This window comes from Barbus barbus (genome assembly GCF_936440315.1).
Source record: "Barbus barbus genome assembly, chromosome: 23".
Taxonomy (NCBI): domain Eukaryota; kingdom Metazoa; phylum Chordata; class Actinopteri; order Cypriniformes; family Cyprinidae; genus Barbus; species Barbus barbus.
The window spans coordinates 21,551,150-21,574,940 of record NC_136751.1 but is presented as its reverse complement, the minus strand read 5'-3'; the positions used below and the strand labels follow the sequence as shown (position 1 = coordinate 21,574,940).

Here is a 23,791-nt window from a genome sequence, read left to right as displayed (position 1 = left end):
GTTTGCCTGCATGCCTGACAAGTCATCACTATGCACTAAGGTAGCCTGTAATTCACTGTTCTCGGTCCTAGAGCGTCTCGCAATAGCATGCAACTTGGCTGGTTGCTTTGAAAGTGACATGGTAATGAGCCTTTCTGTTTATTTAGCCTTCAGAATCACAGACAACCCTGGAAAGAATGACCTGCAGAAGGAAGCAGGTCTAATTCAGCAGTCGTCTGCTAACATCACAGATTCTACACATTAGGCTTATAAAATTTTCACTCGTCCAAGAGAGGAAATATTTTTCTCAGTTGGATAACAAATCATCAAAGGACATCAACAATGTTTTAAGTCAACATTGACAATGAATTTAACTTGAATTAAATGTCTAGTATAACAACAATTTAATAAATTTGAGTGAGAGAGAGAGAGATGTATGTACTTAACTGAGTCAGATGTGACTCAGATATGGAATGGAAGTCATATATTTTTCCAACTTGTCCAGAATGTCTATATGTGCATGATATATGAGTTCAAAGATATTTGACCTCAAGACCACAGGAAGTGACAGTTTTTTAATTGTCCTCTACCCTAGCTTTAAATGCCCTCATTGGGAAGGTCATCTTACAGATCATCCTCAACATCCTGCTTTCTATTTGCATGGGTCTCTTTCTGCAGCATCATCAGAATGATTGTATTCAAACTTCTGAACAGTTTTGGTGGCATGTTCTGCAGTCATGGCTAGAGTCTGGTTACAATTATGTCTACCGCTCTTCTTATTTACAAGCACTCTCTGTGTAGATGTGAGTCTAATCCAAGGTAGGTTTATCTATTTCTTGTTCTGTGGATTTAAATGCAATTTTTTAATAGTTTTGAATCAATACTTTTGCACTTTATTAAAACCATCTTTTGTTGGTTGCTTTTAGTCCCTACAAATGATGGAATTTCTGGAGTATTGTTAGTCCAAACCAAGAACAATGTGTACAGTTTTAATGCTACCACAGCCAAAGAAGCATGTGAGGCTATTAAAATGAGAATTGCTAAAAAGGCTGAAGTGGAAACCGCAAACAAAAATGGCTTTCAGACATGCAGGTAAATCACTTGTGTGGAGTGACAATTAAACAGACATTATAGTCAAATTTAAAATACGATTGTAGATGTATGGTATTGCTCTGCTCTTTTAGAAAATATGATTCTTGTTTTTAAATAACATTTAAAAACCTGGATGCCTTATATAGGCTACATCATTTCAAAGTACAGTACCAGACTCATTTAAATTAAATATAATATGGGCATTCTTCATTACCTATACAAATACACTAGATACCCAAATGTATAATGAATTTTGTGGATGTATTGACACTATCAGAATAGGTGTGCGCGTTTTTGTGACAAATGAGGACATAAATTTGTGTAATGACACAGGTATGACACAGGTATTACAAGGTGAAGGTGACTTGTCATGACACTGACCCATGTCCCCACTTTTCAAAACGCTTATAAATCATACAGAGTGAGTTTTTTGGGGGGAAAGTAGAAATGCACAGTCTCCTGTGAGGGCTAAGTTTAGGTGTAGGGCAATAGCATATACAGTTTGTACAGTATAAAAACCATTACGCCTATGGGATGTCCCCACTTTTCACAAAAACAAAAATGTGTGTGTGTGTTTGTTAGAAGTTATATTTGAACTCTGCAGGTTCTGTTTCTTCAAAGAGATTGCACTCTTAGAAGATATCTTGTTTTCACACAGGTTTGGTTGGGTTGAGGAGCAAATCGCTGTTATTCCTCGAATCGAGAAAAGCGAAAAATGTGGTAAAAACAGGTTAGGCGTTACTTTGTGGAGAACTGACATCAGCAAAACGTTTGATGTTTATTGTTTTAAGCCAGCAGGTAATTATATGTATAATATATTTCTGAAAATACTTTCATCATAATAATCAGTAGCTTGAAATTGGGAATAATGATGTTTAAAACGTGATTTTTTTTTTTTTAATCTACAATATGCTGATGTCTGGACTTTGGATTTTTTTTTTTTTTTTTTTTTTTTTTTGCAAACATGTAAATCAGTAAATAAATCTTCACGGATTGTCAGTAAATTGTCTCTCACACTACACCTCAGGTCCTGGTGGATCATTTGAAACAACATCAAGCAGGCCTCAACCTACAACAGGAGGAAGAACACCATCAAGCAACCATTATTCTACTAAAACAACCCATCCATCATCCATTGAGTCGACCTCTACTCCTGCCTACACATCAAGATCCCTTCCTCCCTATACATCCACCCCATCCATTTCCTCTGCTTTCAACATTTCCTCCACAACATTTATAACACCTAGTATTTCTAACATCAGTGACAGTTCCCAGGCAACAACAAGCCCTCTGTCTCTTTCATCTTCCACAACTTCACTCGAATTCTCAACCTCACCCCCCTCGTCTTCCTCTCATTCATCCACTCATTTTCTTCTTCAGCATAGTTCAACTCCTACAGGCCAGCCTGCATTATCCCAGACAACACCTAACAGACCATCCATTGGAGGTTGGGTTTTGAAATTTAGATCACCTACTTAATAATTGAACAACTTTGCACATTCCTTTTATCACACTCATTTGTCTTCTTTATATTTTAGCAGCTCCCAAAATATTTGTTGGCATTTCCATCGTGCTACTGTTCTTGCTGGCAGTGGCAGGTGCAGCTTGGTATCTCAAAATGTAAGTGTTTAATCCACTGTCATGAGAAAACAGTTGTTACATGCATACTCTTAACTGATGTGCTTTGCTTTAGTAAAAGAAGACAACGGGTTCCATCCTGGATCAGAATGAGGCCAAACGAGATTACTGAAACTGAGATGTGGAAACGAATAAGTGAGAGGCATTGTATGCCAGAACAGACCAGCCAAGACAACAATAATAGGAAATGCAACGTCCTCCTTCAAATGGAACAAGACCCGGGCTCAGACTAAAAAACACTGCATTTTTGTAAAAACACTGTAAAAAAAAAAAAAAAAATACTTTTTTTTTTTAAAATGGAAAGAGTGTTGAAATGTTAGTCAAATTTGTTCTTAGTTTGCTGCTCATTTAATTTTCAAACAGGCTAAATGATAATAATTTGTACTCTTTAAATTCTTTAGTTGTACTTGTCTGTGTTTTACCATTGAGCGTGTTCGTGACATCATCAACCCGCGTCAAGGTTTTCTTGTTATTATTCTACTTGTCATCTCGAATATTTGCCTGGATAAAACAAATGTCAGCAGGTTTGTAGTCACTTATTTTTATCTCACTGGTCTCACGTACGTCTGTAGCTAATACTGAGTGTTGTGTGTGCTTCCGTTACCCCTCTAACTTATGTATTGTTTTGGTTAGCCAAGCTAACACTGGTAGGCTAAAGTTACAGTAAATGTTTTAAATCAGCATCTTCTATATTTAAACCGCCTTTCACATTCTGAAACAAATGTATATGTTTCACTCGTCTACTTGGTTGTTACGTCTTTTGAAAGACAGTTTGTTATTTTTGGTAAACAATAGGGTAGGTAAGATGAATAAACACCTGTTCATTTCGAAAATTGGTGCACATTTCTTATGAATCAATGTTTCGTGATTAATGTCTCTAACAACGTGAGTCCTTCAGCGATATCTATAAAAAATGACTGATGTAACATGAGTAATTAATATTAATATGTAAGTAGCGAGTTGAGTCATTTAATATCAGCAGATTAATTTGTGGCCATGCTTTTTTTAGCACATCACGTTCACATTGTTTCTCTGTAGGTTCACTTAGCTGACTAATAACATGAGCATACATTTCGTTTTTATCCATATTTTAGGGTAAAATATATGGACAGTGGGGACCATGATTCATTTTCCATTTCTCTACTATTACAAATTATGTTTTCAGCTAAATTTGAGTGAAAGGTTAAATTAAGAAGTCAAAAAAGTGTTTCATCGAAATGTGATCATGTTGATTTGAGAATGATTCAAATCAAAGCATCTTATAGATTAAGTAGCCTATATTTTAAGCAAGCAAGTTCGCATGATCAATGTCACAAAAATATCTACATATTACCATTTTTTAACCAAAATCCCAAAACTCTGTTTACAGTTTTGATTCATAAGTTTTCAATGTGGTCTCAGAGTTTTGTACCCTACCTTCTATGACCCTATAAAGAAATATTTGGGCTCTGTGACTAGCCACCATTTATTTTAACACTTTTGAGCACATTTTAGCATTTTAAACTTCACTGAAATATACATTTGGTGTGACAAATTAATTTGAAATACAAATATTCATTGTATGCTATCAATTAACGTGAGATCATAAAATTCCATGTTTAAGAAAATGCTGTTTAAAATAGTTTTTATGAAGTATAGCACGTCACACTGCATGATGTGTCATGTCAACATTCTCTCTTATCTAGAGCCTCCAGCAGTGAATGAGGTCTAGAGTTGTTTTGGAGCAGCCCTCCATCTGGAGCCAAGATGGGCCAGCAGCTTTCTGGCCAGGCGATGACCAGACTCCCTGAGAAACTGATCAAACATGCGGGGCTAGTGCGTGACAGTGGCTACCTCACCTATGATGAGTTCTTGGGTCGTGTGGCAGAGCTCAACGATGTGTAAGTGAGGTGTTAGGATTAATCATTTTAGTGACACAATAACGTGCTGCAGTTTGATAAGAATGTGACGTCCCATTAAAAACCATAATATTATTGATGTTATTAAAAGTAATGCCAAGTTCTGTCATGAAACTCTAGATGGCGTAGACTGATGGGCCGTTAATGCAAACTGATGACATTCACAGTGTTAAACTACTTGGCAATTGGCACAGGATGATTCGTTCATATTGCATACGCAGCCAATGAGCTTATTGCTTTAAATTTAAATGGCTAGTTAGCATTCTCTAGAGCAGTTCGCAGCATGCTTTCAGAGTTCCTCTGAAACCCTCACCTTCCCCAGCTCCACCTGTATAGGTCTGTTATTTTATATGCTACAGCAGCGTAGCAGATCCATTATCATGCTAAAATTTTCAGAGAGTTCTCATGATATAAATATTATTAAATAATATATATAAAAATAAATGTATAATGCAATTACCTTCTTGTCCATCTTTTATATAATGCTTACCCACAGAGTGTATAATGTATTACTGTATTTATGAAGGTGCAAAAATAAGAATGAGCTCACTATATTTCCTGCTTATTTTTACGTTTGGAGTTTAATATGAAAACATACACATTATCCAGTCTGACGTGATGTGATAGGTAATATGATTTAATGTTTTATTCACAGAACTGCTAAACTAGCCTCTGGCCAAAAGAAACATCTTTTGTTTGAAGTACAGACGGGATCTGATGCAACAGCTTTATGGAAGGTTGTTGTGAGAATAGTATGCACCAAGGTGAAATTAACCTCTGAATTTATAGGTGGAATATATTAAAATGATTTTCAATCTAAATAATATAGTCATTTGCTCTGTACTGCAAATTTGATCTGTGTGATTGATGTTTGTCTAGGGTGGGATGGCAATTGTTACTGCTCACTCTGTGTGCTTGTAGATTAACAAGGAGGATGGAATGGTGGAGGCCTCCCGTATTATGAATCTGTACCAGTTTATCCAGCTCTACAAAGACATCACCAGTCAGGCAGCTGAAGTATTTTCTTCAGAGGCTGCAGCAGAGGGATCCTCTGGACCGCTGTCATCAGAAGACACCTGCCAGGCCAGCATGTGGATGGGCAGGTACTTTGAAGTCTGCATTTGTTCTGTTTACCAAATCTGCACCTGATGTAATGATGCATAATAGATGACTCATTATCTCACCAAGCAAAATTTTCTTTGTAACAGGGTGAAACAGTTGACTGATGAGGAGGAATGCTGTATCTGTATGGATGGGAAAGCAGACCTTATTCTGCCCTGTGCACACATCTTCTGTCAGAAGTGTATTGACAAGTGGTAGGAATCTGTGATTCATTTTCATGATTTATTAATGGATTACATGATCATCATTCACTCACCCTCATGTTGTACCAAACCTGTGTGACTTACTTTATTCTGTGAAACACATTTAGAAGGATGTTGGTTCCTATTGACTTTCATTTGAATAGGCAAAAAAATACAATGGAAGTCAATGGGAACAGAAATTGTTCACCAGCATTCTTTAAAATATCTTCTTTTGTTTTCAGTAGAAGACTCATACAGGTTTCAAATAACATGAGGATGAGTAAATAATGAGATAATTTTTAAATTTTGGGTGGATCAGTTTAATTAAGTAATTAAATCTGTCATCATTTACTTACCATTGTTCCAAACCTGTATGACTTACTTTCTTCCATGGAACGCAAAAGCAGAAAATCTGAATAATTTTTTGTTCAGAACTGTGACCAGGTCAGTTTTCAAATTTGTGAACTGAATCCAAGGTATCTATTTTTCAAACTACATTTAAGATTTTTAAGACCAACACAAATTAAATTAATACTATGTGTCCCTACAGAACAAAGCCATAAAATATCTCTTAATAATTTTTTTGAATTTTTAAAAATCGCTGTTGCATCAGAATGGTAGAAAACTTTCTGATTTTAATGGCACTTGCTATGTGACCACAAAAAAAATCATGGACTTGATTCGAAAAAGCTAAATGGCCGTAAAAATTTTTACACCTTGTGTTGTAGGACCGCCATTGGAAATTAATGGGAAATATGGAAAAATACAGATCATTTTTTTGTGTGTACAATCTACAAATCATTCACAATGCAGAAAAAGAGAGCACAGCAATGAAGGGGTGATGCTCTAAAACATCAAGAGTGCAAAATAGATACACTCCAGCCAACCCCTACCCCCACAGACACACATATGAATTAGTGTGACTAACACAAAGCATGTTTGCAATAATTAGGCCAAAAATGCAGTCAAAACACAGAGACCAAGGAAGGGGTTACACACTAATACATCAAGAGTACACACAATACAGACACACACACACACTGGTGTGGCTAAAACAAAATTGAGCCAGAAGACTCAAATAAGAGGTTGAAGTTAGATTGATTAATCTCTGATAAAACATTCCTGTTAATTTTTGTTACAATTTTGATGTTATGTGTAACAAAATGCCTTTCTCTGTGTTCAGGTTTGGTAAAAGTAATGCAAAAACTAACATTTCAAACAAAACAAAAATCTAAACTTTTATGTCTAAATGTTATCCAGATCCACAACTTAACTTAAAATAAGTCTTTATGCCTATAAACCACTAGAGAATTTATGGTAACACTTTATAATAACTGCACACTATGAATCATTAGATAAGCAGTAGTAAATAGTTAATCCTTTATAAATTTTCCCAACATTAATAGTTATTAGTAAGCAATTTATAAATACAGCTATAAATGCCTCAAGAACAAAGCATTTATAGCTGTGTTTATAAACTGCTTACTAATGACTATTAATGTTGGGACAATGCTTTATAAAGGATGAATTAACTATTTACTAATGCTTAACTAATGATTCATAGTGTGCAGTTATGAAGTGTTACCGAGTTTATTAGCCTTTTATATAGAGCTCTATAGGAATCTAGTGACTAAACCATGGAATTGCAGATGTTTTTCTTTTTTTACTCCGACCAGATGGCACTAATCTCGACTTCAAAATTTGGATTTTAAAGGCATGGTCTCTATTTTAACATGAAATACTGCCAGAATTGAAAAGTAATATCAAAATCTTAGAAAAAATGTTTTTAGAAAATAAAATCGTAGAAAATATTGATCATAATTATTGCATAAAAATTAATTAGTACCATGAAATTTTCATTGTAATTCTCATATTAATTAGTACCATGACTTTATGACCTTTAAAAAAATGACAAAATGCATAAATCATTTTAATCAGCCATGACAAACCCAGCTCCATTGTGTGTCTGTGCCTCATATAGGAGCGGTCAGAGCCGAAACTGCCCCGTCTGCCGGATTCAGGTGACTGCCACTAATGAATCATGGGTCATGTCAGATGCTCCTACGGAGGAAGATATAGCTGGGTACATTCTCAATCTAGCGGATGAAGCCGGGCACCCACACAGACCTTAAAATGAAGCACTGTGCCATTGCTATATTCAATGATTCCCATAACAGATGACCTTCTTTAAACAGTTATTTCATAGGGTGACTTTGGGTATTTGTTGCACTATATAGTGTCACTCACTGGAGGCAATAACTGCTGAGTTTTTGACTTTTTAATAAACTATTTTTAGGTTAATGCATCATATTATAACACCTGACCTGACCAATCCATAGACATGTGACTGAACTGTATGTAGGTAAATGCTAGACAAGATGTAGCTGTAAAACTTCATTTCCTTGTTGCACATGCCATTTTATCTAGTTTGTGAAGTAATTGCACTTAATTGCGTTTGTTCCGTAAAGGCCTTGTAATACCTGAATAAGCGTCACAGTATCAGCATGTGCAACAGTTTAATAGTATTGATGCTGTAATTCAGTCACACATGATTCAGTAACATTAACTGTACAGTTGATTTGAATTTATAATCTTAGGTTTAATGGAATAACTATAGTGATTTGTTTGACATGAACTCCTTATCTATGCGTAAGTTGGATCAAATGTTAATTATAGGGCATGACTCTCATATAACATTCATTATGGAACATTATTAGGAAGGATTAACATTTGAGTGTGCTAATTTGCTTGTTTTCTTTAGTTGCAAATGAAAGCTTTATTTTAAAGGGCATCACTGATGCTTTCGGTGGAGGTTAGTCACCTTTTCATATTTTTTCTGGTTTGAAATCCTAGACTTTTCATTCTGCACTTTTGTGTGTATGAGAGAGACTGTGAATCTGTGGGCTTAGGGAATTCACTTGTATTATAAAAGATATGTATAGATCAAACTTTATATGTAAGTCTAAATTTGTGTGGCAGTTTATTAAGATTTAGTCTAGTTTATCTAGATCTGCTAATCTAGTTTTAAAAATGTTCATTTCTGCAATATTCTCAGATTTATAGAGATGGGACTGAATGGTAGTCATTTTATTGGAGAAAAGGACAATAGTTGCTGTTTTCTTTTGCGAGAGTGTTCTTTCAAAGGGGAGTACTTTTAAATATGGACTGAACTGGGATGTTTGGTATTCCCTTTTCTTGTGTAAATATCGAATAATAAAGTAAATTGAATATTTTGTTCTAGCTAGTTCTTGTTTGAAGGCTGCATCAGTTCCCACGACTTACACTGGGCTGCAGTGTTGAGCAAATAAAGAATAATTTTTCTACTTCTCTGGCATATTAAATCACATCACGAAAGGCTCTTTTTGACACCACTTTATTTTATTTTGAAAGCAATATTGCTGAACATATTCATGTTTTCAAAAGCCATTGTTCCTTAAAAAACAGCTTAACCATCTCTGTTGGTGTACACAATGTGCAAGTTCAAGTACACAAGATTTTGTGACAAAAGATAAAATGCCACCCCATAGGATGCCCGACAGAATAACAGCCCCGAAATCTCAGGTTGCAAACAAACTAGTTTATCAAGGCAAATTCTTTCTTCCAGTCTCTGTGCCAGTACCTTTTTATTGCATAACACGTTTATCTGAACAAAAGAACATATTGTTCAAGTCACAAACCCAAAGATTTCCTCATTAGAAAAGGTAACAAATGTATGCTCCCTCAAAACATAATTTTCAGAAACCATGTAAAACACAGGAACGTTTTATCAAACGTCCCATTTTAAAAGAAAAACAGATTTGAGATATATAATGGATATATCCATCCCGTAAGGCGCTATGGGAAAGGCAATGTCCATCATAAGGCACCAAGATGCATGGCTCCATGACTTGCTACCAGAATAATGTATTTCCATGGCTGTTTGGTGCATCACCTGTAGCAAGATAAGGTTTTATGCTAATGTCTGGTCCACTCATATGGGCCCGTGTTCTAGCCTATCTGTCACCCTGCCATGTTTATGAGGCATTTTCAGCCACTGCTTGTGACTTGACAGCATCCACTAGGAAGCTGAGCTCATTGCACAAGGTCTCATGTCGATAGGCCATACGGATCTGCGCCACATTTGTCTTACGGATTTCATTTCCTTCTGGTCCATCCTGTAGATAATTCTCACCCAGGAAGTGTTTCTTCTCCTGGAAGGGAAATTTAAATGTTAGGTTGAAAATAGGGGTGGGCGATATGGGAAAAATATCATATCACGTTTTTTTTTAGAAATATCACGATTCACGATTTTATCACGATTCTTTGTCATGTTGGTTTTACTATTTTGGTTTTACAAGTTGTCTGAGCATTACAGCCAAACTAGAAAGACAAAGACGCATGGCAGATATTTAGGCCAAAGTGGGTGAAGATAAAAAATATTTTTCATTATTTTATCTTTCTTATTAAAAAATAAGAACAAAGATACACATAATATACAAATAATAAAAAAAAGTGCTTTATTTTCAGGTACAATAGGTGTATTTAGCAGGAGCATTCAATGAAATTGAATGAACAAATATAAAAATAAAACACTAGATAGACTGATTCCTAAAGCAACTGTATTAAAGATTTTCAGTCAAGAATAGTGAGTGATTTTTCTCTTTGTGCTTTGTTGTTTTGTTAACGTTAAATGAATAGTTCCCCCAAAAATTAATATTCTGTCATCTGTCTGTCAATTCTGTCATAATGTTTTATTTTTATACCATCATTTACTCAAAAGTTGTTTTAAACCTGAATGAGTTTCTTTCTTCTGCTGAACATAAATGCTATTTTGAAGAAGGTGGAAAACCAAACAGTTGCTGGTCCTCAGTGACTTCCATAGGATTTTTCTTTCCTGCTATCAAAGTCAATGTGGCCCAGCAACTGTTTGGTTACCCTCATTCTTCAAAATACCTTATTTTGGGTTCAGCACAAGAAATTAATAGAGGTTTGGGACAACATGTGAGTGAGTAAATAATGACAGAAATTAAATTTTAGGGTGAACTATCCCTTTAATGACAGTCGACAGCATGTTTAGTGTTCTGTCCCTTTAAGAGCTGCACGCATCTAATAAACAGGCACGCATCCGTTTCTCTCTTAACTATTTACTTTCATTTTAGAGATAACCAACTCAGTCTGTATGTAAACCTTGTGTGTTTTGACAGTATTAGCGCAAAATATAACTTAGTTGAGTAATCAGGCGCTTGCGCTGTTAGACAGGCGTTTTAGTGCGTGCTTCAGGTGTATGCGCTCAGAAAAAGCGCACGTCAGACCAGCGCGCGAATTAAACATTTAACCAGCAAGGCTTGTGTGCAAATAATGTACTTTTGCGATCGCGAATAAGTGCAGTGTCCTGTCAGAGTAACTCTACTGCTGTATGTCATGTTGTACAGTAGAGACGGAGGCGCCAGAACTGTATTTGATATGTGTTCTGTAGCACGATACTACGATATTTCTTAAAAAGCAGATCGTGGAGACATTTTTATCGTCCACGATCAAAAATCGTCATATCGCACACCCCTAGTTGAAAACCATTCTGCTTTTTTGTGTATGAAAGGGCTGTAGTGTATGGATGTTCAATTTAGTGTTGCAATGCGTTTAATAGTTTATTTTTTCTTTAGGAAATATTCTGGGTTAAGTAACTCAATAGCATTTGTGGCATACATTTTTAAAATGTTCATTAAAAAATAGCAACAATTTGGTTACAGTGAGGTACTTACAATTGATGTGAGTAGGACCAATTCAGAACTGTCAAAATACTCACTGCTTCAATTGTATAGCCACAATTTTCCTCAGTGTCACAAACTGAAATTATTTGTAAATCTGAACCCACAATATGATAATAAAACTATATTGCATCCAAGTTATTTAAAAGATTAAAGACCCCTGCTTTATAGAGAAGGATGGAGAGAGTACCTGATGAGACAGACCGCTCTGAAGCACACTATTTCTGGCGATCTCGCACACATCACATGTGCTCAGTTTCCACAGTTGTGCTGCAATGGCATACTCCTCCATCAAGGCCTCCTGCAGGTACATAAACAACATAAAATCACATCACCTGACTGCACTCAGAAGTAGATTAATAATTGACTCCCTGACCTTTGTGTAGTGGAACTGTAACGGGTCGTCTGTGGAGAGAGACACACACAGGCCCTTTTGCAGGAACTCCCTGAGGGGATTCTTGGAATACTCCAGGAACAGGCTGTTATTGCTGAGTGGAGACATGGCAATGGGCACCTGGGCCAAATAATACAGGTACTGCAGGACAGGACTCTGTATTGAGAAATTGGACAAGAAAAAAATCATAAGAAAAGACTACATTAATACTGTTTGCCACAACTTGTTTGATGTGTACACAGACAGTCCGTCTTTGAGACTGACCTTCTTCAGGTTGAGTCCGTGAGAGATGTTGTCAGCTGTGAGGAAGGCTGACACCAGATGGGTGATGGATCCTGCCTCGCCGCAGTGAGGACGGAACTGGAAGGTATTGAGACCACGTTCCCTAAAAAAAAAAAATTCTTCAGTTATAAAGCTTTTGGTTAATTTTAAGAGGAATAGCTTGCTCATTATTTTGTTCTGTGATGACAATGGATTTGATTGCTGAAATCAGCTTGATCTTTATAGTAACTTACTTTCGAAGGTTGTTGAGGACCATGATGTTGGCATACATGTGAAAGAGGTAGTAAGTGTATGGTGGGTTTTCCTCCATGGTCCACTCCTCAGGTTTTGGACTCTTATAGGTGAAAATGTGATCACTGTGTTTGGACTCATCATCCACACTGTCAAACCCTGTCACCTGTAGAAAAACATCCAAAGCTTTGCTGAAATCTATCTACAGCCACGTTTTGCCCTTATTTTCCTTAAGGCCCGTGGTTTATATAAAGACTGACTGGGCTGTTCAAATATAGAGACAAAAACATGCGTGACATCAACCACACATTGAGTACATTACTGATTTGGGTGTAATCCATGTTTTCTTTTGTTTGTTTTTGTGATTTTATTGTGCATGACAATTGTACATGAAGTCATTTCTCAGAAGGGATTTGGCATGAAAGCTTGTTCCCTAGTAAAATGACTGTTTTGTGTTAAAGCTTTTAATTGCCCTGTTGGTTACTAAATGTTCTAATGTGGCATGAACCTGCTCTGACTGGTCTTGCCAGCTGTGATGAAGGACTTACATGTTTCAGGAAGACATATGTTTCTTTGTGTTTCTGAGGATTAACAGTGGCTTGAAACAGTGGGAGGAAGATGTTCTCTAACATCTTGGCGAAGTTGGGAACAATCTTCTTTGATTTGAAAATGTCACTAAAAAGAAAGTACACAATTTGAATTTAGGAAGCAGAACTAAAATGAAATATATGAGATATGTATGTAATTTTATTCATATATATTTTTAATTATATGAATTAATTTTCCTTTTTTTTATTTTTTGTTATATGTAAAGGGATAGTTCACCCAAAAATGAAAATTTGATGTTTATCTGCTTGCCCCAAGGGCATCCAAGATGTAGGTGACTTTGTTTCTTCAGTAGAACACAAACAAAGATTTTTAACTCAAACCGTTGCAGTCTGTCAGTCATATAATGGCTGTCAATGGGACTCGCGGCTTTGAGAGAAAAAATAACACGCAGACAAAACCAAATGAAACCCTGTGGCTTGTGATGATACATTGAGGTCTAAAGACATGAAACAATCGGTCTGTGCAAGAAACTGAACAGTATTTATATAGTTTTTTACCTCTGATGCACCGCACTGTCCAACTGTCCTGAGCGCGTTCACAACAGTCGGCGTATGATGCGTCTTCTTCTTCTTCTTGCTTTACGGCGGATTGCAGACTTATAAGTACATTACCGCCACCTGTGTCAATGGTCCATTTGAGAGATAGGTGGCGGTAATGCACTTATAAGTCTGCGATCCGCCGTAAAGCAAGAAGACGCATCACGCACCGGCTGTTGTGAACGCGCTCAGGACAGTTGGACAGTGCGGTGCATCAGAGGTAAAAAACTATATAAATACTGTTCAGTTTCTTGCACAGACCGATTGTTTCATGTCTTTAGACCTCAATGTATCATCACAAGCCGCAGGGTTTCATTTGGTTTTGTCTATGTTTTTTTTTTCTCAGCGAGTCCCATTGACAGCCATTATATGACTGACAGACTGCAACGGTTTGAGTTAAAAATCTTTGTTTGTGTTCTACTGAAGAAACAAAATCACCTACATCTTGGATGCCCTTGGGGTAAGCAGATAAACATAACATTTTTATTTTTGGGTGAACTATCCCTTTAAGAATTAGGAATTTTGTGTTTGTGTATATATACACTGCCCTCCAAAAGTTTGGAAACACCCCAACCTTCCTAAACCTTCCATCAAGACAATGCCCCCAAGCACACTTCCAAGCTGTGCAAATCCTATTTGGAGAGGAAACAGTGAGCTGGCATCATGTCTGTCATGGAATGGCCTCCCCAATCACCCGACCTCAACCCAATTGAGCTACTATGGGAGGAACTGGACCGTGATGTCCGTAAGAAGTGTCCAACCAGTGTGAATCATCTTTGGGCAATCCTTCAGGAGGCTTGGAGTAATATACAGTATTGAGTCAATGTTTGAATAAACTGACAGCTCGGATGCCCAGATTATGCAGAGCTGTAATAGCTGCTAATGGTGTATATTTTGATCAATCGAAAATTTTAGTTTTTTCTATGTATAAACTGTTTATGTAGTAAAATATGTTTTTGTAGTTTGTGTTATCCCTTATCAGTGCAAAATTATCACAAATTAAAAAGGATTCATGCCAATATTATCCAAAACCCCACTTTTCTAGGGCGTTTCCAAACTTCTGGAGAGCAGTGTATATGGTATATATATATATATTACAATTACACATTTTTATTTTAAATTGGTATGTTAAGTTACATTTGAGGAGGACTTACTAGATCCTGGGCACCTGTATGATCCATCTCATGTTAGGGGAGTGCAACTTTTGCTTGATAAACCATTTGGACAGGTTGTCCCACTCTTCAGGGGCTCGGCCGTAAATTGAGAGACGGGGTTCTGCGTGCTGATATTTACTCTCTTCCAGGTCATGAGCAACCTCCTGTGCAGAACAGTAACAATTTGTTTGTTTCCTGTTCAAAAAAATAATCTGGATGCTCTGACAACTATAGTTTATTTTAGCTTATGTATTAGTAGCTAAATCAGCATGTGAGTTGATGAATCTTACCTTGATGAGACGTGCAAAATATTCTCCATTGATGTAGTTATCGCTTTTGATGTAGATCTCTCTGAGCTCACTAGCACCTACTGGGTTGTATTTGGAATTGAATTTATCAAAGCGATGAAACGTTTGTCTGCCCTGTAATAAACAATAATGCAGTTTCTTAATTACAGATCTATTCTGCTTGAAAATGCAGACAAATTAAAAGTCATGTGAAATACGCACCGCGTGTACATCCAATGAGTCTACTGTGAGATCATATGGGTCCATTTTCAGAGTATCAAACACCTGTTTGAGGGTGAACTTCTTTCCGCCCTTCTCCAGCACCACCCGTTCTGCTTCTGTCTTATATGTGTCCTTGATGAACTTTAGTAGATGCTTCTGGTTCATGCAGGCAGCTGCGTGAATATGCGTATCAACCTGTATATTCACAAATATGTATATTTAGAAAAGGAGCATTATACAGGAGGTAGTGTTAACATTAGTGTAAATACCAATAAATAAATACCTTTCTGACATTGTAGAAGTCTCTGTGAGGAACGCTTTTCAGTTCCTTTAACTCGGCCATCTCATTCAGCATTTCATGAAGATGGAACTTGGACATCAGGAAGTTAAGCCTTCTGTGACAATAGGTCTTCCTATAAAAAAGAAAATGTCTAAATGTATTTCCTTTTTTCTTGAATATCACCTATCCTGTTTATTATTTAGTAACAGTTGAATGCAGTGTTATCCGTTTTGAGATTGTATTGTGTTGAAGGAATAGTTCACACAAAAATGGAAATTTTCTGAAAATGTACTCCCCCACTTTAGCTTCACAAGACGTTAATTTATGGACTGGAGTCATGTGGATTATTGTGTTTTTATCAGCAGTTTGGACTCTCATTGTCACGGCACCCATTCACTGCAGAGGATCCACTGATCAGCATGTGATGTAATGCTAAATTTCTCCAAATCTGTTCTGATGAAGAAATAAACTCATCTATGTCTTGGATGGCCTGAGTGTGAGCACATTTTCAGCAAATTTTCATTTCTGGGTGAACTGTTCATTTAAGTTAGTGTTTGAGGTTTCGCAGAGGAGAAGTATGATGTGATGAAACTCACGTTGGTCCATCTGCAATCATGGCAAGGACGTGGCTCATGTCAATAGCAAAGGTTTCCAAGTCAGGATATGGCAAGCTCCGTGGCTGATCCTGTTTTAAGGCATCTTCATTATCATAGATGTATATGATTCCATCTTTCATCCTCAGGGAGTAGTTCAGATTCTGTGGAAGGTCTTCCATACTGTAGGGATCTTCACCCTCACTTGGAGGGGGGCAGATATCTGTTGCCATGAAAATAGAGCATAAAGGCAACTTTTAGATCTGATGAATACTAATGTTATAGTTATGTCCTGCCATAAATAGAAACATGACTGGTTGTTTATAGCATCAATTTCCCAAACTTAATAAATAGCCTACAGTTTTTGAGACAGAATATTAAGAATTTGTAAATTCCACTGTTATCGTTATAGGTCTTTGAATAGTTAATTGTGCATTATTGCTGTATTCACTGTTGTCGATCACGACATACCTGGCAGCACTTCTTCCTCCTCACTCCAGTTCTCATTATTGGCACTCCTTAGAAATTTGGCTGTTGTCCTGGGAAAGCGGTGATATGCCAGCCGAGTATATTTTTCTCTAATGAAGAGTGCTGTCAGCAGGGTTTTTGCTGCTTGCTCATAGTCCTCGACTGTTATCTGTCAGAAGTGATCATAGATGATCATAGACTGCATGCATATACACTACAGTTCAAAAGTTTAGGGTTGATAAGATTTTTTCAAATGTCTCAAATATTGTTATTTAAATTATATTATAATTTCAAATAACTTTTCTAATTTAATATTCTTGAAATGTCAATTATTACTGTGATACAAATGCTGACACTGTGATGGCAAAGCTGAATCTTTTTTTTTTTTTTGATGCTTAAAAATCAGTTCCTATTATTAATGTTGAAAACAGTTGTGCCCCTTAGCATTTTTGTGAAACACAATACATTTTTTTAGGATTGTTTGAAGAAGTTCAGAAGTCAATTTCCTTGCTGTGTCCTTGCTGATCAAAATTGTTAAATTCTTAAGAAATACATAAGTAATTAAATCTCACTGACCTCAAACCTATGTATGTATTAGTGTAATGTATATATACCTCTGTAATATTAATTAGAAGTTAGAAGTTTAAAGTATTGTGACTTACAGTCCATATATTGTTAGCTTTGATGGTATCTATCTGCTAGTGTACTTTTAAAAGTAACAGATGTGTGGACACATACGAAATAGTCTGTTCATGTTCCAACATAATATGAATATCCAAACAGTAATTATTGTATCATGGACACTCACTCATAATGCTTACTTTCATAAAGCAGTCTACTAATCTACCACCGCTTTCAAAGTATTTGACTTTGAAAACACACCTAACTGTTCATGCAAATCATAATGGAACTGGTGTCACTTGCTTGTACTCTTTTTAGCCTCACTAATTCATAGCTGTTTGGCTCAAATTAAATGCCCAGCCCTGTTTATTCACTTTCTTAAACTGCCCCTTATATTACTGTGTGTGTCTAAATATAAATGCGTTATTATATATCTTATATACCGTTATATTTAATATTTAAAGTGTATGTATATATAAAATAATTTGCCTCCTACCCCTGCACAGTAGTCTCCACTGATGGTGACCCTCTGGAATTCTGGAATATTGGTTGTCAGGGGGCCTGTAGGTGAGGACGGGGTCAGCAAGGGTGAAATCACAGACATTGCCCATTCTGGAGCAACTGGGATTTGCAAGGAAATTGACTGGGATCGCATCAGCTTGAAACTCTGTTTCCTAAAATGGGGAATACCCCATAAGAAATAAATTTTCAATATCACATTAATGCAAATTACTGATTAGTTCTGCGTCCTGTACAATATTTGAGTTTACTGACCTCTTGACCGATTCCTGTGACTTCTGCTCCTCTATCTCTTTGCGTATCTCCCACTCCTTGGCCTGATGCAAGCCAATGGGGCAGTCCTCAGGGACGGTGAACATTGACAAGGTGTTTTTAGTGTCTTCTTCCTTCAGAGCCGAAGCGTACACCTTCTCAGCCAAGAGTCGCACTCTCTCATCCACCTCGTGGAGAGAGATCTTCGTGAACTGACGCGGCATTTCTGTAAGGAGTGGTGCCAATAAAAAGATAAACGCCTAGAATGTTGGTTCTTTCTATTATTAGTTATTGTTAACGATCAAGTTCTAGGAACAGCTTATGTACATTCTGTACATTTGTTCAAAGTATTCAGAGCATACTCTGGGTGTTACCATTTTCATCAGCTTCTCAGTCTCTAATCACAAGCTTGTCTATTCCACAAAATCCCTTACCAGTGAATAATGCGTGTTTGTGTAATGCAAGTTACTAACATATTGACAAGACCTGACAACCGAGACTCTAACTTTGAAATGAACTACATAGCACTATTAGTATTATTTGTAAAATTTTGGATAAGAAATTAATTGCTGTATTTTGTCATATTGTAAAACCATTATTGAAGGTGGGAAAATGAACTTAATTTAAAGTGGCAATGAAATATTTATGTGTATGTGTAAGCCAAGGCAGTTTTACAACTGCACAAATCATGGTTATAAACATGTCCTCAAGTATCTGTCCACACAGTTCAAGTTTCACTCTGCATCTTGTGCCTTGGTTTTAGTTGGATATCTGTGAGGTTAACTAAGTCCCTGTCCTGAGGTCAGTCACTAGATTCCCAAAGTGTCAGACCAGTTGTTGTTGTGTCCTCTGGGAGCAAACTGCACATGGTGCATGGCAAGCATGGCGAGCACGGCATGCACCTTTATCTACTTAGCAGGCAATCAAAAGTTATTTGAGGATAATCATGAGAAATCATGTTAGTGCTCTAAGTGAGGAAGATCATCAAGAGCATGTCAAATATCGCATCATTGTTCTTTCATATATCAGAAGACTTGAACAACCAACACTTGTGAAGCAGAAGTTTATGCAGCACATTTACAAAGTATAACTTTGTGGTTAGGTTTTAAATGCAACACTGTAGAAAAGGCACGCAAAAGGCAAGAAAAGTGTCGTACAGGGGTTTTCACGCATGCATCCGGGTTTTCAAAGTTAAGATATAAATTAAATATTTTATGCGATATTTTTAACAGTTGCTTAAAAACATTACGCTTTCATTCTGATTTCAAAATATGGAAATAACTAAATAAATAATATTTAACACAATAATTATTAAATTATATATCTACCATTATATTTTATGAAAGGGATCATCGTATTTTGGCCATCAAAAAGTTTAAAAAACCCCAGTCATGTGAGAGGCTTTAATATTGGATAAATTATATATTTAAATTAAATTATTTTAGCCATTGTCTGCTGCTTTTTTTTTTTTCCTTGACTCAAATGCTCTGTATCACAAGTAAGAGAGTGACAGTTACCCTCACCAGACAAACGACACCACACTTCCTACATTCACACAGACTCCCTGTGCTATCAGTCATAACCTCATTTACATCCTGTCCAGTAGGTTGTAGTTTCATATCAGTTCCCACGTCTTGGCCACCTTTCTATTTCCCATATCACATCAGAGATCACGTCTGCTTAAAGGAGACTCTATGCTTATAAAGCACAGGAATGTAGGTCAGGTCCATCCCTATAAACAGTTTTTAATGGCAGATGGGGTTAAGAAGTCAAATGCAAGTTTGTTGACTTCCACCTGTGTTGACACGTAACTGGATATTCCACTGCACTGTCAACAGTCCGCACGCCATTGATATAGAAGCGTGTCAGGCCTGCCAGATAGATGATTCCAAGCTACTCCCAGCCCTGCCCATCTAGGAAACCTAGATAACAGACGTCACTTTCACTGCACTTCTAGAACAGCTAAGCCTTACACATGGAAGTAAACCACTCTTAATATATCTCAGTAAAAATCAATCCGAGTGAGTGAAGAAGAGAGAACATATCTTACTGTAAAAATCAAATATATTACGTAGATATTATTTTATCATATATAATATTAAAATTAAAAATATATATATCATAGTAAACAATTCTTGCGACAATCACTCATTCACTCACTCAATCACTCATTATTTATTTCAACCCATATTAACCCATTGAAAATACTCATTCTGTCAGAAGAATTGTGCTATTGTTGAGCTATTGCTAACACGTGCAACCAACACGTCACCTTTCTATTGAAGAAAAGCTTGCCACGGTTTATCCCTTACTTCCGTTTGACCCTTCCATTGTCCAATCTTTTGAATGTTCCTGACCCCTATTATTCTGCTTGAGCAACCCTTTTGTACCAAATGCTGGAATATACACTTTCTCTTACCTTCAGCACCTATTTTTGCCATGGTTTTACTGGATCTCTGTGTTTGGATTCTCTATTTTTCTGTTACCTTCTAACTGCGGTCTTCACTTGTAGGTCTTCAGTGTTCTCCAGTCTTGAGTATCCCGCTCCGCCTTATTTAAAGCGTCTGACAGCGTTGTGTCAGCAGAGGGCTTGGCTGGACATCACAACAAGCTGCAAGCTGAACCTGAGACCCTTCTAAATGCTGGCAGGTTCTGGAGCTCGCGAGCTGTCAGGGTAATTTCCCAGCCCCTATGTTTTTATAAGGGAATAATACTGTCTTGGCCCTGGCTCATTTATGTTCCAGAAACATTACTCAACCTTTAAAGGAAGGCTGCATATGCTATGGCTTAACATGCAATATACACTGCATGGCACTAAGAGCCATGTTTACATTCCCAAGCTCAACCTTAGCAGCTTCAGCTCAACCTGATTTTAAACCAGCCCACGCCAACTATGCCCTACCCTGCACAGGTAACCAGAATCACAGCTTACTCCTTTTTAAGTCAACACAACTCATACACCACTGCTATGCAGTATTATTAGCAAGCTTCTGGAAAGCACAAGCTGACACACACTTGACCCAGAGGAATACTCTGTTCCAAACAGCATCCCGTAAAGTCATAATCAGTATTCATACAGCGCCGTGACTGAAGTTACACTCACCTTGTTTTGCTAGACCTTGAAATGAGCATGGAAGAACACAAGGCTTAAAGTAAATGAGCAAAACATTCTCAAAACACACCAGTTCAGTGAAACTCCAGTGAGAGCATTTATTTACCTGCGCTTTGAGAAGGTCAGGCTACCACATAGTTGTCTCGGAGAGAGTATAGCGGGTGACAGACAGAATAGCTCTTTTTATTTGCGCCTATTAACACCGTGTCTCCTTCGACATTTCCTCATTTGCAGGGAAACTATTGGGAGAAGCTGAATTCCGTCCTGCATACTGGCTCCATACCTGCCCATCCTACTGAGCCTATGCCCCCTCCCCTTATCTCACATTTGTCTTTGTCTGAAGGATTAACTTACTTATCTCAAAGACGGAAGAGGCTTACTTTCATTTTAACATACAAGTCCAGCCCACTTAGTGCCACACATTCACAGTATGCTTCTTGTTTTGCAGCATTTGGTTAAAGTTATCTCTAATTTCATGTAATCAAAGGGTGCAAACTATTAAATTACAGTGAAGCCATATTAAAAAGCAAATAGTTAAGTCAATTTTTATGCGTGTCATTAGTGTAATTAAACTAACTGTTAAATAGCTTTAAATGAAAACAAAATTTTTGCATTCATTGACACTTGGCATGAGGAAATGCTTCATTGCAAATAGGTTATTTATAGAAACGCGCAGCGCTCTTTTGATAGAGCACTTTACGACATGCTTGCAAAGAATGTTACGGACACCTTGTCATGCTATGCTTTTAACCTACTATGGCTGAGTGACAACACCAGACAATACGTCTGCAGGCCACCTTTTTAGGAGTTTGTTCCAGTGGAACTGCACACTGGTCTTTTACAAAGACAAAAGTGGCTTATTTTTAAGCTAACGTAGCGTTCAGATACAATATTATCATATACTATGCAAAACTTACCCCTCCCTAAGCTGGGCGTTGATTGTTGCTTGGATAGAGGAGTTCCTTTTCTACTCATTTTGCACAGCGTAGTAGATGCAGCACGTTCTATGAAACTTCCACCTGAGAGACAGAGGAAAACTTAAAATGCATTGCAGGAATATTCCTGAAAGACTCCACAGTTAAAACACCACGATGAATGCTACATTAACATGGGCTGTTTACCTCTCAGTGAATTGTTGACAGCTCTTCTGGTATTTAGAAACAGGAAAAGGAAATTCGTAAGTACTAACAATCTGGCAGATGCTATTACTATAACATCAGATACAAAAGCAAAACACATAAGGAAATTGCTATTTCCTAGTGTGTTTACTGAATATCTTGAGCACTTCTTTTACAGCATGTTACTGGTGTAAAACAGCTCCCATTAAATGCTAGAATGTTGTTATTTGTCATGTTATCTTATCTACAAGAACACAGATCTGCAGTTCTGAATAAGGAAATGCCTGAACATTCAAAACATGCCACCACCCCTGATAAAACTGTACCATCTTTAATCCGTTTTACAAAGGGAGATATGTAAACAATGTAAGAGAGAAAAATGATGTACATGGATTAAGACTCAAGAAAAGCAGTGTGGAATGAGACAAGAGCCCACAACAGGTGGGGATGCTTGAAAAGAGGCCACAGGTTACAGCACTTATGTGGTAACCAAACAGCCAAGGGGTTAGTAAACTTTGTTTTAAAGAGATAAGATAAATAGACAAACCAACTCACTTTACGGGTACAGACTGCTGTTATTTTTCTCCCTACAGTCTTGCTGTCTCTCTCCCTCTGTGTGTGACTGTCCCCTGAGACACTGTGCTCTGTAGTGCAACACTCACTGGGTGTGAAGATATGCCTCAAGGCTCTTACAAGCTACATCTGCAACTGAAAAATGTCACAGCACTTAACCCTTTCAGTGCTTGTGGTGGAAGCTTTGTATTTATGAGGCTTGAATCTTGTCTGGTGGAGATTTCTGGGTAATTTCTCTGAAACCTTTATTGTGTTTTGCATATTTTTTCAGGGTGTTTAAGGAGACTTTGGACGTTTTGTTGTAATATAGCCAAACCTACCGTATATTTGCAGATAAAAACAAAAATGAGCACACAAAAGTCATATTTAGGTTTTGTTTCTCACTGTGTACACACAGGGTGAAGTCAGCTAAAATGGGCTATCAGGTATAATGGGCCAAATAAGGTTGTAGCATCATATCCCTTTAAATTTTTACAGAAAATCACAATAACTAATCTTGCATTGTTGCTTCGACACTTATTGACATGTAACAATATTTTTTATTGGTCTGAGTTTTTTAAGGCGTGCAGGGCAGAGTGTTACATGAAGCTTGTCAGAGAAATTGTAAGGTAATTGAGCCTGACAAATTCATTAATCACTAATAAGGTACTTAAGCAGTTATAAGTAAGCTTACCAACAAAGCAAATGTTTATGAATGATGTTTTGGCAAGCTCTTTCAAATAAAAAAGATTAATTTATAAAAGAAACTTAGATTTTTGTGAAAAAGGGCATTTTAGGTAGAAATGGCTGGTTAAGCTTAAATGGATGGGCCACAATTTTCAGCTAGAATGGGCTGCATTCACACACACACTTTTACACACATATTGAGGGTGTAAATAGGTTTAT

At 37.0% G+C, this 23,791-nt stretch overlaps 3 protein-coding genes across 7 annotated transcripts; 2 read left to right on the top strand and 1 right to left on the bottom strand.

The window, feature by feature from the left end:
* Nucleotides 1–664: 664 nt before the first annotated feature.
* On the top strand, nt 665–3,233 carry lyve1b (lymphatic vessel endothelial hyaluronic receptor 1b). Its single transcript, XM_079374300.1, has 6 exons — nt 665–798; nt 906–1,071; nt 1,730–1,869; nt 2,099–2,518; nt 2,610–2,691; nt 2,765–3,233. The coding sequence occupies exons 1-6, from the start codon at nt 717–719 to the stop codon at nt 2,940–2,942; spliced, it is 1,068 nt and encodes a 355-aa protein (XP_079230426.1). The 5' UTR covers nt 665–716; the 3' UTR covers nt 2,943–3,233.
* On the top strand, nt 2,820–9,144 carry LOC306843062 (RING finger protein 141-like). The gene is made up of 6 exons (XM_079374301.1): nt 2,820–3,233; nt 4,395–4,589; nt 5,263–5,371; nt 5,529–5,710; nt 5,816–5,923; nt 7,893–9,144. Exons 2-6 carry the CDS (start codon nt 4,456–4,458, stop codon nt 8,041–8,043), a joined length of 684 nt encoding a protein of 227 aa, XP_079230427.1. The 5' UTR covers nt 2,820–3,233; nt 4,395–4,455; the 3' UTR covers nt 8,044–9,144.
* Nucleotides 9,145–9,275: 131 nt separating this feature from the next.
* Nucleotides 9,276–23,013, bottom strand: LOC306843059 (AMP deaminase 3-like). Of its 5 annotated transcripts, none has more exons than XM_079374295.1 (17): nt 22,889–22,986; nt 22,337–22,362; nt 22,133–22,234; nt 18,107–18,329; nt 17,829–18,006; nt 16,715–16,880; nt 16,247–16,466; nt 15,654–15,783; nt 15,371–15,565; nt 15,152–15,283; nt 14,862–15,025; nt 13,111–13,237; nt 12,565–12,728; nt 12,314–12,434; nt 12,032–12,205; nt 11,846–11,956; nt 9,276–10,101 (listed from the first exon to the last, which is right to left on the bottom strand). In XM_079374295.1, exons 3-17 carry the CDS (start codon nt 22,188–22,190, stop codon nt 9,925–9,927), a joined length of 2,340 nt encoding a protein of 779 aa, XP_079230421.1. In that variant the 5' UTR covers nt 22,191–22,234; nt 22,337–22,362; nt 22,889–22,986; the 3' UTR covers nt 9,276–9,924. The 5 variants fall into 5 exon arrangements, with proteins under 5 accessions (XP_079230421.1, XP_079230424.1, XP_079230420.1 ...); XM_079374298.1 differs by having other exon boundaries at nt 18,107–18,137; nt 22,187–22,234; nt 22,889–22,981; XM_079374294.1 differs by lacking the exon at nt 22,337–22,362 and having other exon boundaries at nt 22,889–23,013.
* Nucleotides 23,014–23,791: the final 778 nt, after the last annotated feature.